Source organism: Balaenoptera ricei, chromosome 1 (assembly GCF_028023285.1).
Source record: "Balaenoptera ricei isolate mBalRic1 chromosome 1, mBalRic1.hap2, whole genome shotgun sequence".
In the NCBI taxonomy this organism is placed as follows: domain Eukaryota; kingdom Metazoa; phylum Chordata; class Mammalia; order Artiodactyla; family Balaenopteridae; genus Balaenoptera; species Balaenoptera ricei.
The window spans coordinates 135679260-135695944 of NC_082639.1; the positions used below are offsets into that span (position 1 = coordinate 135679260).

Consider the following 16685-nt stretch of genomic DNA (forward strand, 5'->3'; position numbering starts at 1 on the left):
TAATCAGGCGCTGCTTTAACCCCCTCCTGTCTAGGTGGGGAAAAGGTGCCTGAGGTCTTGGGGAACAGATGCCTGAGGGCGACCTACACACAGAGGTGGGACCAAAACCAAAGCTGAACCCCAGGAGCTGTGCGAACAAAGAAGAGAAAGGGAAATTTCTCCACGCAGCCTCAGGAGCAGTGGATTAAATCCCGACAATCAACTTGATGTACCCTGCATCTGTGGAATACCTGAATAGACAACAAATCATCCCAAAATTGAGGTGGTGGACTTTAGGAGCAACTGTAGACTTAGGGTTTGCTGTCTACAGCTGATTTGTTTTTGATATTTATGTTTATCTTAGTTTAGTTTTTAACACTTGTTATCATCGGTGGATTTGTTTATTGGTTTGGTTGCTCTCATTTTTTTTTTATTATTTTTTATGTTAATAATTTGTTTTAATATACTTTATTTTATTTTACTTTATTTTTTTCTTTCTTTTTTCCTCCCTTTTCTTCTGAGTTGTGTGGCTGACAGGGTCTTGGTGCTCCGGCCTGGTGTCAGGCCTGAGCCTCTGAGGTGGGAGAGCCAAGTTCAAGACACTGGACCACCAGAGACCTCCCGGCCCCACGTAATATCAATCAACGCTAAGACCCAGCTCCTCTAAAGTTAAACAAAATGAGAAGACAGAGAACTACGCAGCTGATGAAGCAGCAAGGTAAAAAACCCACCAGACCAAACAAATCAAGAGGAAATAGGAAGTCTACCTGAAAAAGAATTCAGAGTAATGATAGTAAAGGTGATCCAAAATCTTGGAAATGGAATGGAGAAAATTCAAGAAACGTTTAACAAGGACCTAGAAGAACTAAAGAGCAAACAAACAATGATGAACAACACAATAAATGAAATTTAAAATTCTCTAGAAGGAATCAAGAGTAGAATAACTCAGGCAGAAGAACGGATAAGTGACCTGGAAGACAAAATACTGGAAATAACTACTGCAGAGCAGAATAAAGAAAAAAGAATGAAAAGAACTGAGGACAGTCTCAGAGACCTCTGGGACAACATTAAACACACCAACATTCAAATTATAGGGGTCCCAGAAAAGACAAGAAAAAGAAAGGGTCTGAGAAAATATTTGAAGAGATTATAGTTGAAAACTTTCCTAACACAGGAAAGGAAAGTCAATCAAGTCCAGGAAGCACCACGAGTCCCATACAGGATAAATTCAAGGAGAAACACACCAAGACACATATTAATCAAACTATCGAAAATTAAATTCAAAGAAAAAATATTAAAAGCAGCAAGGGAAAAGCAACAAATAATATTCAAGGAAATCCCCATAAGTTTAACAACTGATCTTTCAGCAGAAATTCTGCAAGCCAGAAGGGAGTGGCAGGACATATTTAAAGTGATGAAAGGGAAAGACCTACAACCAAGATTACTCTACCCAGCAAGGATCTCTTTCAGATTCAAGAGAGAAATTAAAACCTTTACAGACAAGCAAAAACTGAGAATTCAGCACCACCAAACCAGCTTTACAACAAATGCTAAAGGAACTTCTCTAGTCAGGAAACACAAGAGAAGGAATAGACCTACAAAAACAAACCCAAAACAATTAAGAAAATGGTAAGAGGAACATACATATCGATAATTACCTTAAATGTAAATTGATTAAATGCTCCAACCAAAAGACACAGACTGGCTGAATGGATACAAAAACAAGACCCACATATATGCTGTCTACAAGAGACCCACTTCAGACCTAGGGACACATACAGACTGAAAGTGAGGGGATGGAAAAAGATATTCCATGCAAATGGAAATCAAAAGAAAGCTGGAGTAGCAATTCACATATCAGAAAAAATAGATTTTAAAATAAAGACTATTACAAGAGACAAAGAAGGACACTACCATAACGATCAAGGGATCAATCCAAGAAGAAGATATGAAAATTGTAAATATTTATGCACCCAACATAGGAGCATCTCAATACATAACGCAAATGCTAACAGCAATAAAAGGGGAAATCAACAGTAACACAATAATAGTAGGGGACTTTAACATCCAACTTTCACCAATGGACAGATCATCCAAAATGAAAATAAATAATGAAACACAAGCTTTAAATGACACACTAGACAAGATGGACCTAAATTTTATTTATAGGACATTCCATCCAAAAACAACAGAACTTTCTTCTCATGTGCTCATGGAACATTCTCTAGGATAGATCATATCTTGGTGCACAAATCAAACCTTGGTAAATTTAAGAAAATTGAAATCATATCAACTGTCTTTTCCAACCACAATGCTATGAGACTAGATATACATTACAGGGAAAAAACTGTAAAAAATCCAAACACATGGAGGCTAAACAGTATGCTACTAAATAACCAAGAGATCACTGAAGAAATCAAAGAGGAAATCAAAAAATACCTAGAAACAAGTGACAGTGAAAACACGATGACCCAAAACCTATGGGATGCAGCAAAAGCAGTTCGAAGAGGAAAGTCTATAGCAATACAATCCCACCTCAAGAAACAAGAAAAATCTCAAATAAACAACCTGACCTTATACCTAAAGCAATTAGAGAAAGAAGAACAAAAAAACCCCAAAGTTAGAAGAAGGAAAGAAATCATAAAGATCAGATCAGAAATAAAACAAAATTGATAAACCATTAGCCAAACTCATCAAGAAAAAAAGGGAGAAGACTCAAATCAACAGACTTAGAAATGAAAAAGGAGAAGTAACAACTGACACTGCAGAAATACAAAGGATCATGAGAGATTACTACAAGCAACTGTATGCCAATAAATTGGACAACCTGAAAGAAATAGACAAATTCTTAGTAAAGCACAATGTTCTGAGACTGAAACAGGAAGAAATAGAAAATATAAACAGACCAGTCACAAGCACTGAAATTGAAACTGTGATTAAAAATCTTAAAACAAACAGAAGCCCAGGACCAGCTGGTTTCACAGGCGAATTCCGTCAGACATTTAGAGAAGAGCTAACACCTATCCTTCTCAAACTCTTCCAAAATACAGCAGAGGGAGGAACACTCCCAAACTCATTCTACGAGGCCACCATCATCCTGATGCCAAAACCAGACAAAGATGTCACAAAAAAAGAAAACTACAGGCAAATATCACTGATAAACACAGATGCAAAAATCCTCAACAAAATACCAGCAAACAGAGTCCAACAACACCTTAGAAAGATCATACACCATGATCAAGTGGGGTTTATCCCAGGAATGCAAGGATTCTTCAATATATGCAAATCAATCAATGTGATACACCATATTAAGTTGAAGAATAAAAACCATGGGATAATCTCAACAGATGCAGAAAAAGCTTTTGACAAAATTCAACACCCATTTATGATAAAAACTCTCCAGAAAGTAGGCGTAGAGGGAAGCTACCTCAACATAATAAAGGCCATATATGACAAACCCATAGCCGACATCGTTCTCAATGGTGAAAAACTGAAACCATTTCCTCTAAGATCAGGAACAAGACAAGGTTGCCCACTCTCACCACTATTATTCAACATAGTTTTGGAAGTTTTAGCCACAGCAATCAGAGAAGAAAAAGAAATAAACGGAATCCAAATCAGAAAAGAAGAAGTAAAGCTGTCACTGTTTGCAGATGACATGATAACTATACACAGAGAATCCTAAAGATACTACTAGAAAACTACTAGAGCTAATCAATGAATTTGGTAAAGTAGCAGGATACAAAATTAATGCACAGAAATCTCTTGCATTCCTATACACTAATGATGAAAAATCTGAAAGACAAATTACGGAAACACTTCCCATTTACCACTGCAACAAAAAGAATAAAATACCTAGGAATAAACCTATCTACGGAGACAAAAGACCTGTATGCAGAAAACTATAAGACACTGATGAAAGAAATGAAAGGTGATACAAAGAGATGGAGAGATGTACCATGTTCTTGGATTGGAAGAATTAACATTGTCAAAATGACTCTACTACCCAAAGCACTCTACAGATTCAGTGCAATCCCTATCATACTACCAATGGCATTTTTCACAGAACTAGAACTAAAAATTTCAGAAGTTCTATTGAAACACAAAAGACCCAAATAGCCAAAGCAATCTTGAGAAAGAAAAATGGAGCTGGAAGAATCAGACTCCCTGACTTTAGACTATACTACCAAGCTACAGTAATCAAGACAGTATGGTACTGGCACAAAAACAGAAATATTTATCCATGGAACTGGATAGAAAGCCCAGAGATAAACCCACGCACATACAGTCACCTTATCTTTGATAAAGGAGGCAGGAATATACAATGGAGGAAAGACACCTCTTCAATAAGTGGTCCTGGGAAAACTGGACAGCTACATGTAAAAGAATGAGATTAGACCCCTCCCTTACACCATACACAAAAGTAAACTCAAAATGGATTAAAGACCTAAATGTAAGGCCAGACACTATAAAACTCTTAGAGGAAAACATAGGCAGAACACTCTATGGCATAAATCACAGCAAGATCCTTTTGGACCCACCTCCTAGAGAAATGGAAATAAAAACAAAAATAAACATATGGGACCTAAGGAAACCTAAAAGCTTTTGCACAGCAAAGGAAATCATAAGCAAGATGAAAAGACAACCCTCACAATGGGAGAAAATATTTGCAAATGAAGCAACTGACAAAGGATTAATCTCCAAAATATACAAGCAACTCATGCAGCTCAATATCAAAAAAAAAAAAAACCCAACCCAAAAATGGGCAGAAGACCTAAATAGACATTTCTCCAAAGAAGATATACAGATTGCCAACAAACACATGAAAGGATGCTCAACATCGCTAATCATTAGAAAAATACAAGTCAAAACTACAATGAGGTATCACCTCACACTGGTCAGAATGGCCATCATCAAAAAATCTACAAGTAATAAATGCTGGAGAGGGTGTGGAGAAAAGGGAACCTTCTTGCACTGTTGGTGGGAATGTAAATTGATACAGTCACTATGGAGAACAGTATGGAGGTTTCTTAAAAAACTAAAAATAGAACTACCGTATGACCTACCAATCCCACTACTGGGCATATACCCTGAGAAAACCATAATTCAAAAAGAGTCATGTACCACAATGTTCGTTGCAGCTCTATTCACAATAGCCAGGACATGGAACCAATCTAAGTGTCCATCAACAGATGATTGAATAAAGAAGATGTGGCACATATATACAATGGATTATTACTCAGCCATAAAAAGAAACAAAATTGAGTTATTTGTAGTGAGGTGGATGGACCTAGAGTCTGTCATACAGAGTGAAGTAAGTCAGAAAGAGAAAAATACTGTATGCTAACACATATATATGGAATCTAAAAAAAAAAAAAAAATGGTTCTGATGAACCTAGGGGCAGGACAGGAATAAATATGCAGACATAGAGAATGGACTTGAGGACACAGGGAGGGGGAAGGGTAAGCTGGGACGAAGTGAGAGAGTGGCATGGACATATATACATTACCAAATGTAAAATAGATAGCTAGTGGGAAGCAGCTGCATAGCACAGGGAGATCAGCTCAGTGCTTTGTGACCACCTAGAGGGCTTAGATAGGGAGAGTGGAAGGGAGATGCAAGAGGGAAGGGATATGGGGATATATGTGTACATATAGCTGATTCACTTTGTTATACAGCAGAAACTAACCCAACAGTGTAAAGCAACTATACTCCAATAAAGATGTTAAAAAAAAAATGAATATACTCTATGCTCCATGATTCTGCTTCTCATCATCCATTGCACAAGCAGAAATATACAAGGGTGATCACTGTTTTTAATAACAAACTGTCACAGACAATGTAAGGATACATCAATAGAAATATGATTTAAATAATACATGGCACACACAATATAATGAAATAGTTCAAAAGAGAAATCTAGAGCTATATCTATTATGAATAGATCTCAGAAATATATTGAGTGAAAAAGCAATGAGTAATATGTGGCATTACTTATGTACAGAAAACATGCTTGCATATAAAGAAATATATATATGTGGATAGATATATACCTATTTAAAAGAATTTTACCAAAAAATCTTGAAGGATGTACACCAAAATGGGAAAAGAACAGAAATTGGGTGGAACTCAAAGAGAACTTTAGCTTTATCTATAACATTCTGAAAAAAATTTTTAAAGAAAATATATTTATATGTAACTTTTTAAGTAAAACTGAATTTCAAAAACTATATATAAATTAGACTATCACATATTTAGTTATTTATCAGCCCATATTTGGGGAAAGAATATATATATCATATTAAATATCATTGCATATATAAACATAGCCCTCTTTGTGTAATACGAACTGTGTTCTTGACGTGTTCTCTGCAGGTATGACCCCAAAACAAACCAATGGAGCAGTGACGTTGCTCCTACAAGCACCTGCAGGACAAGTGTTGGTGTGGCTGTGCTTGGAGGCTTTCTCTATGCTGTGGGTGGCCAGGATGGAGTGTCTTGCCTCAACATCGTTGAGAGGTGATTTTTTTTTAAGTCATTTTCAGTTTTTTAAAAGAAACAATTTAGGACACTAGGGATTCACTATTCAGTAGATTTCCCATGGGCCTTAAGAAAAAAGTTTTCAGTTAACTTTAAAGTCTAGGAAGATGAAAGATATAACCCAATTTTTTAAATTATGTGTTACACTGACTGAGCCTAACATTGAAGTGTTGGAATCATATTTTAAATTTCATTTTATATATGATATCAAGGATACCACTTCTGAGATCTATTCTGATTTTTTTTCCCCAGTAATTGGAATGATTTTGCTCAGACTTCCTCCAGAAAAAATGATTAAAGCAATAATTTTTTGTGTAGCATACCTTATAAAGACTCCAAGGTATTTTGTATGTGGATTCTCATTAATTCTTTTTTTAAGTTTTTATTTATTTATTTGTTTGTTTGTTTATTTTGGCTGTGCTGGGTCTTGTTGTGGCGCGCAGGGTCTTTGTAGCAGGGCTTCTCTAGTTGCGGTGCGCAGGCTCAGTAGTTGAGGCATGCCGGCTCTTTAGTTGCGGTGTGTGGGATCTTAGTTCCCCAACCAGGGATCAAACCCAGGCCCCCTGCATTGGGAGCATGGAGTCTTATCCACTGGACCACCAGGGAAGTCCCTGGCCCCTCTCATTAATTTTTGTAGTATACTTGGGGAAATCTTGGTGGGTTGCCATGATTTACTGTATACTTTTTTTTTTTTTTTTTGTCTGCGTTGGGTCTTCGTTGCTACATATGGGCTTTTCTCTAGTTGCGGAGAGTGGGGGCTACTCTTCCTTGCTGTGTGCAGGCTTCTCATTGCAGTGGCTTCTCTTGTTGCAGAGCACGGGCTCTAGGCGCACGGGCTTTGGTAGTTGTGGCTCGCAGGCTCTAGAGCGCAGGGTCAGTAGTGGTGCATGGGCTTAGCTGCTCCACGGCACGTAGGATCTTCCCAGACCAGGGCTCGAACCCGTGTCCCCTGCATTGCCAGGCGGATTCTTAACCACTGCGCCACCAGGGAAGCCCCTATACTTTTACAAATCAGTTAATTTTGGTGAAATAGATTCTGTTTTTAATTTCTTGCCCTGTCATTTTTTTATCATTCTATCTTAGAGATTAGGTTTTGGAGTCTCATGTGCTATGATTACTGGCAACAACATACTATACTTCATTCTCACTTCTTAAAAAGAGATAAATTTTTGAAATAACGTTTACTAGTTGGGTTACCACGTTCAAGTAGAGGAATTTAACTCTGTCTTAGAGATAAAGTTGCAGGTAACTCTTGAAAGCAATGCCAGTTCCTTTTTATCTGTCTGTCAAGAAACTTATTTCTTCACTTTCAAAATTCTATGCAAGAGGATTCTGGGAAAATAATAGCACCAACCACATAATTTTTTAATCTCTCCAAATTCCCACATAAAAACAGAGCAATAAACAGAAAAGCTATAAACCTACAGGCAGGGACTTCCCTGGTGGCGCAGTGGTTAGGAATCCGCCTGCCAGTGCAGGGGACATGGGTTCAAGTCCTGGTCCGGGAAGATCCCACATGCTGCAGAGCAACTAAGCCTGTGTGCTACAACTACTGAGCCCACAAGCCACAACTACTGAGCCCGCATGCCACGACAACTGAAGCCTACAGAAGCCACCGCAATGAGCAGCCCATGCACTGCAAGGAAGAGTAGCCCCCGCTCACCACAACTAGAGAAAGCCCGCGCACAGCAACGAAGACCCAACGCAGCCAAAAATAAATAAATAATTAATTAATTAAAAAAAAAAAAACCCTACAGGCAAGTTATGGAGCTTGGTTGTATGACAATGTAAATGTACTTAACACTATTAAACCATATACTTAAAAGTGGTTATAATGGCAAATTTTATGTACATTTTACCACAATTTAATTAAAAAATCCTATGGACAACATTTTAAATAAACTAGGGTAAAGGGTGTCCTTGTAAACCCCAAGACACAAGTAGGCAAAGACAAACTCCCAATAGCCAAAAGACCGGCATGATATCATTGTCTGTGTAGGAGAAAACAGCGAGAAGCAATCAGAAGTCTGACAGATGTAAGAACAGAAGAAACCCAAAATAGCCAATACACATTTACTAGAAAGTGTGAGGGGAAAATTTATGAAAAACAGCTGAAACTAAGAAAGGTTTTGCTCACTCCCAATATAGAGTAAGTGCAGGAAGGGACCTGCAGTAAGACCTGAAGGATTTACTGAGGTTTCTCAACCTCAGTACTACTGAAAGTTTGGATAATTTCAGAAGTTAATTATTTGTTGGGTGGGGGAGGGGCTGTCCTGTGCACTGTAGGGTGTTTAACAGCATCCTTGGCCTCTACCGACTAAGTGCCACGAGCACATGCCTGGTTGTAATAACCAAAAATGTCCCCAGACGTTGCCACATGTCCTGGGGGGTGGGATTGGAGGCACAATCACCCCAGTTGAGAGCCAGTTGGGCTAGAGCCATCTAGTCACTAGGAACCCTCAAAATTGACCAGCCAAGATGGCCTTCCAGGACAGGGCCCAGACTTCTGGGAGCAGAGTCAAAATTGAGCAGGACAAGGACAACAGATACAGTGAAAAGAGAAGGCCAGGTTAAAAGTAGGAGTATTGAATAAAGCCAATACATCTCAGGAGGCAAACCACCATATTTTTTAATGCTACATGAAAAAAAAAAAAAAGGGAACTCCATGAAACTGGAAATATTAGCACAAACCACTCTTTCTTCTAAGAGTTCAGGAAAACTCATTTCATGTAAAAATGAGCAACAGAAAGGTATTGAGGCTAGATCCCATTAAAGTGAATCTATGAAGAGAGAATAAGCAGCAACCACGTCTCTATAGAGAATGAAAGCACACCAGAAAGATACAACTACAGAACAGATCAAAACTGTAATCAACTATTTCAGAAATATGCTAAAAGGCATTAGGAAAACAGTGCAAGATATGAAAACACACAAGTCAGAATCTGAAAAGCTCAGAAATGAGATGACAAAACTCAGAAAAATATTAGAAATGTAAGAAAAAATCACTTTAGAATGAAGGGTTAAATTAGAACAAATAAGCAAAGCAGATAATGCCAAAAGACAAATAGAAGGTGAAAAAGAGGAAAGTTTTAAAGTCAAAAAGAAATAAAGAGGTAAAAAGGATTTGAGAGACAGCAACAAATATTGAAGACAGGTAAAAATCCACTATACAGATAATAGGAGTCCATGAAGAAGAAAATGAAAACAAGGGAACAGAGCAGATGCTAAAAACTGTGATTCAAAATTATTTTCCTGTTGTAATTTTTTAAAACTTGAAATGGTTTATTGAAATAATACACTATATCCTCTAAATAGTGACCCAGAACAAGGAACACTAAGACATATTCTAATAAAATTACTGGACCTTGAAGAAAAAGGAAAAAAATCCTTTAGTTATCAACAAAAAAATACATGTTACTTATAAGGGAAAAAAATTTAGATTATTATCAGATTTTTTGAAGCAATACTTTATGCCAGAAGAAAATGGAGTAACATATTTAAGATATCCAAAGAAAATGTAAGCCAATGATTTTTTACCTAGAGAAACTGACCTTGAAGTATAAAAGGCAGAGACAAACTGTTAACATGTAAGAAATCAGGGAACGTTCCCATGAGTTGTTTCTGAGGAATCTACTAGAGAACAAGCTTCAGAAAAATTACTAGAGAGAGATTGACAGAGGACTAATAGTGAACATGAAACATACAGTAAATCTGAGAACTATGACTAAATAAGGGTTATAAGAGAGTGTAGCATGCCCTGGCTGTATCGTCACTCAATGTAAATTAGTTCAACTATTTTTTAAAGTGGGGGAAGAATGGGAAGAGATATGCAGAAAGAAATTTTAATTCTCAGGAATAGTGAAATGATAATATTGCTGTTTTAAGACTGCTATGTGTATAATGTGGAATAAAGGAAATGAGTATTGGTTATTCTGATTCTGTCCTCTTCTGTGTCCTTAAAGACAAGGAAGATATGGAAGAATATGGATGTAAAATAGAAGAGTTTAAGTAAAACACCTTGTTGTCCTGAATTTGAGTTAAATTTTTCTTTAAAAAAAAATTATATTCTAGCTCTGTCAACTGAAGAGGCCTAGAAATAATGACCAGCCAAGTCAGTGAACATCTCCACTCCCTGACTGTCTTGAAATTCCATTTCCCACTAAAAGAAACCAGGGCTTCTTGGAGAAATGTCTGATTCCAGATTTAGGATGGGGAATGTGTAGATGAGCCTGGACCATCTTGTCATGCCAGATAGCAAGCATGCTATCAAAGACTACTAGATATCAAAAAGATTCAAGAGTCAATTTGAAGATGTTCCACTGACCAAAGATGACACAATTTTAACTTTAAAAGAGATAATAATTGTAATTGATTAAAATCCAATAAATATATTTAAATCTATGGGTTCCTGTTGATACTTTAAAAAAAAAAACCCTACTTAGTTACCTTTGGAAGATTTTATTTATTATCTTGAAAACTAGTAAGCATATATCCAGGCTTTCTTTTACCAACTGTATCACATATGAATTGGGTAATAAAATAGTAGGAAACAGAGGCAGAGAGAGAGAGAAAGAAACAGAAGCAGAGAGAGAGTGAGAGAGGAGAGAGAAGGAGAGGCAAGGAGTGGGGGAGAGAGAGGATCTGTAGATAAGAGGATTGTTTTTTTTTTTTTTTAATTTTTATTTATTTATTTATTTATGGCTGTGTTGGGTCTTCGTTTCTGTGCGAGGGCTTTCTCTAGTTGTGGCAAGCGGGGGCCACTCTTCATCGCGGTGCGCAGGCCTCTCACTATTGCGGCCTCTCTTGTTGCGGAGCACAGGCTCCAGACGCGCAGGCTCAGTAATTGTGGCTCACGGGCCCAGTTGCTCCGCGGCATGTGGGATCTTCCCAGACCAGGGCTCGAACCCGTGTCCCCTGCATTGGCAGGCAGATTCTCAACCACTGCACCACCAGGGAAGCCCGGATTGTTTCTTTTTAAAAAGTATTCCAGCAAAAGAAAATAAAGGATAGAATATCACCATATTGCAACATTCCGTAAATTAATGCACCTAGGAATTAATAACAGCTCCTAACACACCACCTTCTATAGTCTTGCCAAAGGGACCAAACGTGGTCTGATCTAACCTCTGAATCCAGCTGCCAGTTTGCAGAACATACAGAGGACAGGCCAATGTGTAGAGCTGCGCTATAAGTGTACAGTCGATCAAATCCATATTGTGGGAGAAGTTGCAGGTCAAATGCCCCAGGTTCTAAAACATGAATTCTGGGAGTGGGGGAGGGAGAAGGAGAATAGAGGAAAAACCTGTAGAAAAAAGGAGACTTTAAAAATATGAAAAAGTGGTCCAGTTGTTAAGACCCCATGCTTTCATGGCAGGGGGCACGGGTTAGATCCCTGGTCAGGGAACTGAGATCCTGCGTGCTGCGTGGCATGACCAAAAAATTAAAAAATACAAAATAAGTAAATAAAAATACAAAAAAAAAATTTAATAAGTAAGTGTCTAGGGATGCACACGCGGGTGATAAAACTATAAAGAAACGTAAGGAAGTGATTACTGTAAAAGTTAGGATAATGGTTACCCTGCCTGGGGGAAGGTTTTGAGATTGGAAAGGGACACGTGGAAGGGCTTCCAGTGTGGCAGGCAAAGTTATTTTTCTTGGCCTAGATGGTGGTTATAAGTAGACTTTCCTTATAATAACTTATTAAACTATACATGTGTTCTTGTGTGGCTTTCTGTATCAATATTTTATTTTACAATAAAAGGGTTTAAAAAGTTATGCAAAGGCTTTTGCTTCTAAGTAGAATGCAATAAGTAGTGACAGCCATCATTCCCACCGCAACAACTAGGAAAAAATGACAAAGTACAGATATCATATTTTTAAAATCATCAGAGACATGTAGAAGTAACAAGGACTAGATGAGCTAAGAGTCCACTGAAGAAAGAGCCCATCTTATGTGAGCTGAGATCATCAGCTATTTTCTTCCCAAAAACATTTGCCAAATTTTAACATGGGTTGAATACTGGACTTCGTCTAGGCAGAGGGGTTCTCCTGGAGGAGGATAAATCAGTGGAACTTTTGACAATCATGTAGGCTGGCATGACAGATTGGGTTCTGGAACATACTTTTGTTTTTCCCAGTGGGATGTTTGCTGAGTGCTGGGGTAGCACAGGAGAGTAGTAGACCAGGGTAAGTGAAATCTCATGCAATCTTACAGTGCTTAGAATATAAAGTCCTACTATAGGGAGGGGCCTGCAACAAATACAAGACATCTCATCCTTGAGACATTTGAAAACAAAGGTGGACTGAGTCTAACTAAAGCTCAACTCCTTTTTTTTTTAAAATATTTTTATTGGAGTATAGTTGATTTACAATGTTGTGTTAGTTTCAGATGTACAGCAAAGTGAATCTTTATACATATACATCTATCCACTCTTTTAGATTCTTTTCCCATGTAGGCCATTACAGAGTATTGAATAGAGTTCCCTGTGCTATATGGTAGGTCCTTATTAGTTATCTGTTTTATGTGTAGTAGTGTGTTTATGTCAATCCCAATCTCCCAATTTATCCCTCCCCCCAACTACCCCCGGTAACCATAGGTTTATTTATTTTTTTCTTATTGGACTAAAATTGCTTTACAATGTTGTGTTAGTTTCTGCTGTACAATGAAGTGAATCAGCTATATGTATACCTATATCCCCTCCCTCTTGGATCTCCCTCCCACCCCCACCCCCCATCCCACCCATCTAGGTCGTCACAGAGCACCGAGCTGAGCTCCCTGTGCTATACAGCAGGTTCCCACTAGCTATCTATTTTACACATGGTAATGTATTTATATGAAACCTTATCTCCCAATTCATCCCACCCTCCCCTTCCCCTGCTGTGTCCACATGTCCGTTCTCTATGTCTACATCTCTATTCCTGCCCTACAAATAGGTTCATCTGTACCATTTTTCTAGATTCCACATATATGCATTTATATACGATACTTGTTTTTCTCTTTCTGACTTACTTCACTCTGTATGACAGAATCTAGGTCCATCCACATCTCTACAAATGACCCAATTTCATTCCTTTTTGTGGCTGAGTAATATTCCATTGTATATATGTACCACATCTTCTTTATCCATTCATCTATTGTTGGACATTTAGGTTGTTTCCGTGTCCTGGCTATTGTAAATAGTGCTGCAGTGAACACTGGGGTACATGTGTCCTTTTGAATTATGGTTTTCTCAGGGTATATGCCCAGTAGCAGGATTGCTGGGTCATATGGTAGTTCTATTTTTAGTTTTTTTAAGGAACCTCCATACTGTGTTCTCTATAGTGGCTGTATCAATTTACATTCCCACCAACAGTGCAAAAGAGTTTCCTTTTCTCTACATCCTCTCCACCATTTATTGTGTGTAAATTTTTTGATGATGGCCATTCTGATGGTGTGAGGTGATACCTCATTGTAGTTTTGATTTGCACTTCTCTAATAATTAGTGATGTTGAGCATCTTTTCATGTGCCTCTTGGCCATCTGTATGTCTTCTTTGGAGAAATGTCTATTTAGGTCTTCTGCCAATTTTTTGATTGGGTTGTTTGTTTTTTTAATAGTGAGCTGCATGAGCTGTTTATATATTTTGGAGATTAATCCTTTGTCCATTGATTCGTTTGTAAGTATTTTCTCCCATTCAGAGGGTTGTCTTTTCGTCTTGTTTGTAGTTTCCTTTGCTTTGCAAAAGCTTTTAAGTTTCATTAGGTCCCATGTGTTTATTTTTGTTTTTATTTCCGTTACTCTAGGAGGTGGATCAAAAAAGATCTTGCTGTGATTTATGTCAAAGAGTGTTCTTCCTATGTTTTCCTCTAAGAGTTTTATAGTGTCTGGTCTTACATTTAGATCTCTAATCCATTTTGAGTTTCTTTTTGTGTATGGTGTTAGGGAGTGTTCTAATTTCATTCTTTTACATGTAGCTGTCCAGTTTTCCCAGCACCACTTATTGAAGAGGCTGTCTTTTCTCCATTGTACGTTCTTGCCTCCTTTGTTACAAATTACGTGACCATATGTGCATGGGTTTATCTCTGGGCTTTCTATCCTGAACCATTGATCTATATTTCTGTTTTTGTGCCAGTATTATACTGTCTTGATTACTTGTAGTATAGTTTGAAGTTGGGGAGCCTGATTCCTCCAGCTGCATTTTTCTTTATCAAGATTGCTTTGGCTATTCAGGATCTTTTGTGTTTCCGTACACATTATAAAATTTTTTGTTCTAGTTCTGTGAAGAATGCCATTTGTAGTTTGATAAGGATTGCACTGAATCTGGAGATTGCTTTGGGTAGTATAGTCGTTTTCACAATATTGGTTCTTCCATCCAAGAACATGGTATATTTCTCCATCTGTTTACATCATCTTTGATTTCTTTCATCAGTGTTTTATAGTTTTCTGAGTACAAGTCTTTCGCTTCCTTAGGCAGGTTTATTCCTAGGTATTTTATTCTTTTTGTTGCAATGGTAAATGGGATTGTTTCCTTAATTTCTCTTTCTGATTTTTTATTGTTAGTGTATAGGAATGCCAGAGATTTCTGTGCATTAATTTTGTATCCTGCAACCTTACCAAATTCATTGAACTCCAGTAGTTTTCTGGTGGCATCTTTAGGATTTTCTATGTATACTACCATGTCATCTGCAAACAGTGACAGTTTTACTTCTTCTTTTCCAATTTGTATTCCTTTTATTTCTTTTTCTTCTCTGATTGCCATGGCTAGGACTTCTAAAACTATGTTGAATAAGAGTGGTGAGAGTGGACATGCTTGTCTTGTTCCTGACCTTAGTGGAAACACTTTCAGTTTTTCACCATTGAGTATGATGTTTGCTGTGGGTTTGGAATATACGGCCTTTATTATGTTGAGGTAGGTTCCCTCTATTCCCATTTTCTGGAGAGTTTTTATCATAAATCGGTGTTGAATTTTGTCAAAAGCTTTTTCTGCATCTATTGAGGTGATCATATGGTTTTTATTCCTTAATTTGTTAATATGGTGTATCACATTGATTGATTTGCATATATTGAAGAATCCTTGCATTCTTGGGATAAATCCCACTTGATCATGGTGTATGATCCTTTTAATGTGTTGTTGGATTCTGTTTGCTAGTATTTTGTTCAGGATTTTTGCATCTATGTTCATCAGTGATATTGGTCTGTTACTTTCTTTTTTTGTAGTATCTTTGTCTGGTTTTGGTCTCAGGGTGATGGTGGCTTCATAGAACGAATTTGGGAGTACTCCCCCCTCTGCAATTTTTCGGAAGAGTTTGAGAAGGATCGGTGTTATCTCTTCTCTAAATGTTGGATAGAATTCACCTGTGAAGCCATATGGTCCTGGACTTTTGTTTGTTGGAAACTTTTTAATTACAGTTTCAATTTCATTACTTGTGATAGGTCTGTTTATATTTTCTAGTTCTTCCTGGTTCAGTCTTAGAAAATTGTACTTTTCCAAGAATTTGTCCATTTCTTCGTGGTTATCCATTTTATTGGCATATAGTCGTTTGTAGTAGTCTCTTATAATCCTTTGTATTTCTGTGGTGTCAGCTGTGATTTCTCCTTTTTCATTTCTAATGTTATTGATTTGAGTCCTCTCCCTGTTTTTTTCTTTTTTTTTTTTATTATTTTATTTTATTTATTTATTTTTTTAAACATCTTTATTGAAGTATAATTGCCTTACAATGGTGTGTTAGCTTCTGCTTTATAACAAAGTGAATCAGTTATACATATACAATATGTTCCCATTTCTCTTCCCTCTTGCATCTCCCTCCCTCCCACCCTCCCCATCCCACCCCTCTAGGTGGTCACAAAGCACCGAGCTGATATCCCTGTGCTATGCGGCTGCTTCCCCCTAGCTATCTATTTTACATTTGGTAGTGTATATATGTCCATGACACTCTCTTACCCTGTCACATCTCACCCGACCCCCTCCCCATATCCTCAAGTCCATTCTCTAGTAGGTCTGTGTCTTTATTCCCGTCTTGCCACTAGGTTCTTCATGGCCTTTTTTTTTTTTTTTCCTTAGATTCCGTATATATGTGTTAGCATACTGTATTTGTTTTTCTCTTTCTGACTTACTTCACTCTGTATGACACACTCTAACTCCATCCACCTCATTACAAATACCTCCATTTCATTTCTTTTTATGGCT

The 16685-nt window shown here is 37.5% G+C and overlaps 1 protein-coding gene across 3 annotated transcripts in view; it reads left to right on the plus strand.

Annotated features, from left to right (window-relative positions):
• Positions 1 to 16685, plus strand: part of KLHL20 (kelch like family member 20) — an 87701-nt gene that overhangs the window by 53606 nt on the left and 17410 nt on the right. For all 3 annotated transcript variants that reach the window (XM_059936544.1, XM_059936554.1, XM_059936564.1), the window contains one exon: positions 6356 to 6499. In XM_059936544.1, coding sequence (XP_059792527.1) covers positions 6356 to 6499 — 144 coding nt within the window. The remainder of the gene's footprint in view (positions 1 to 6355; positions 6500 to 16685) is intronic.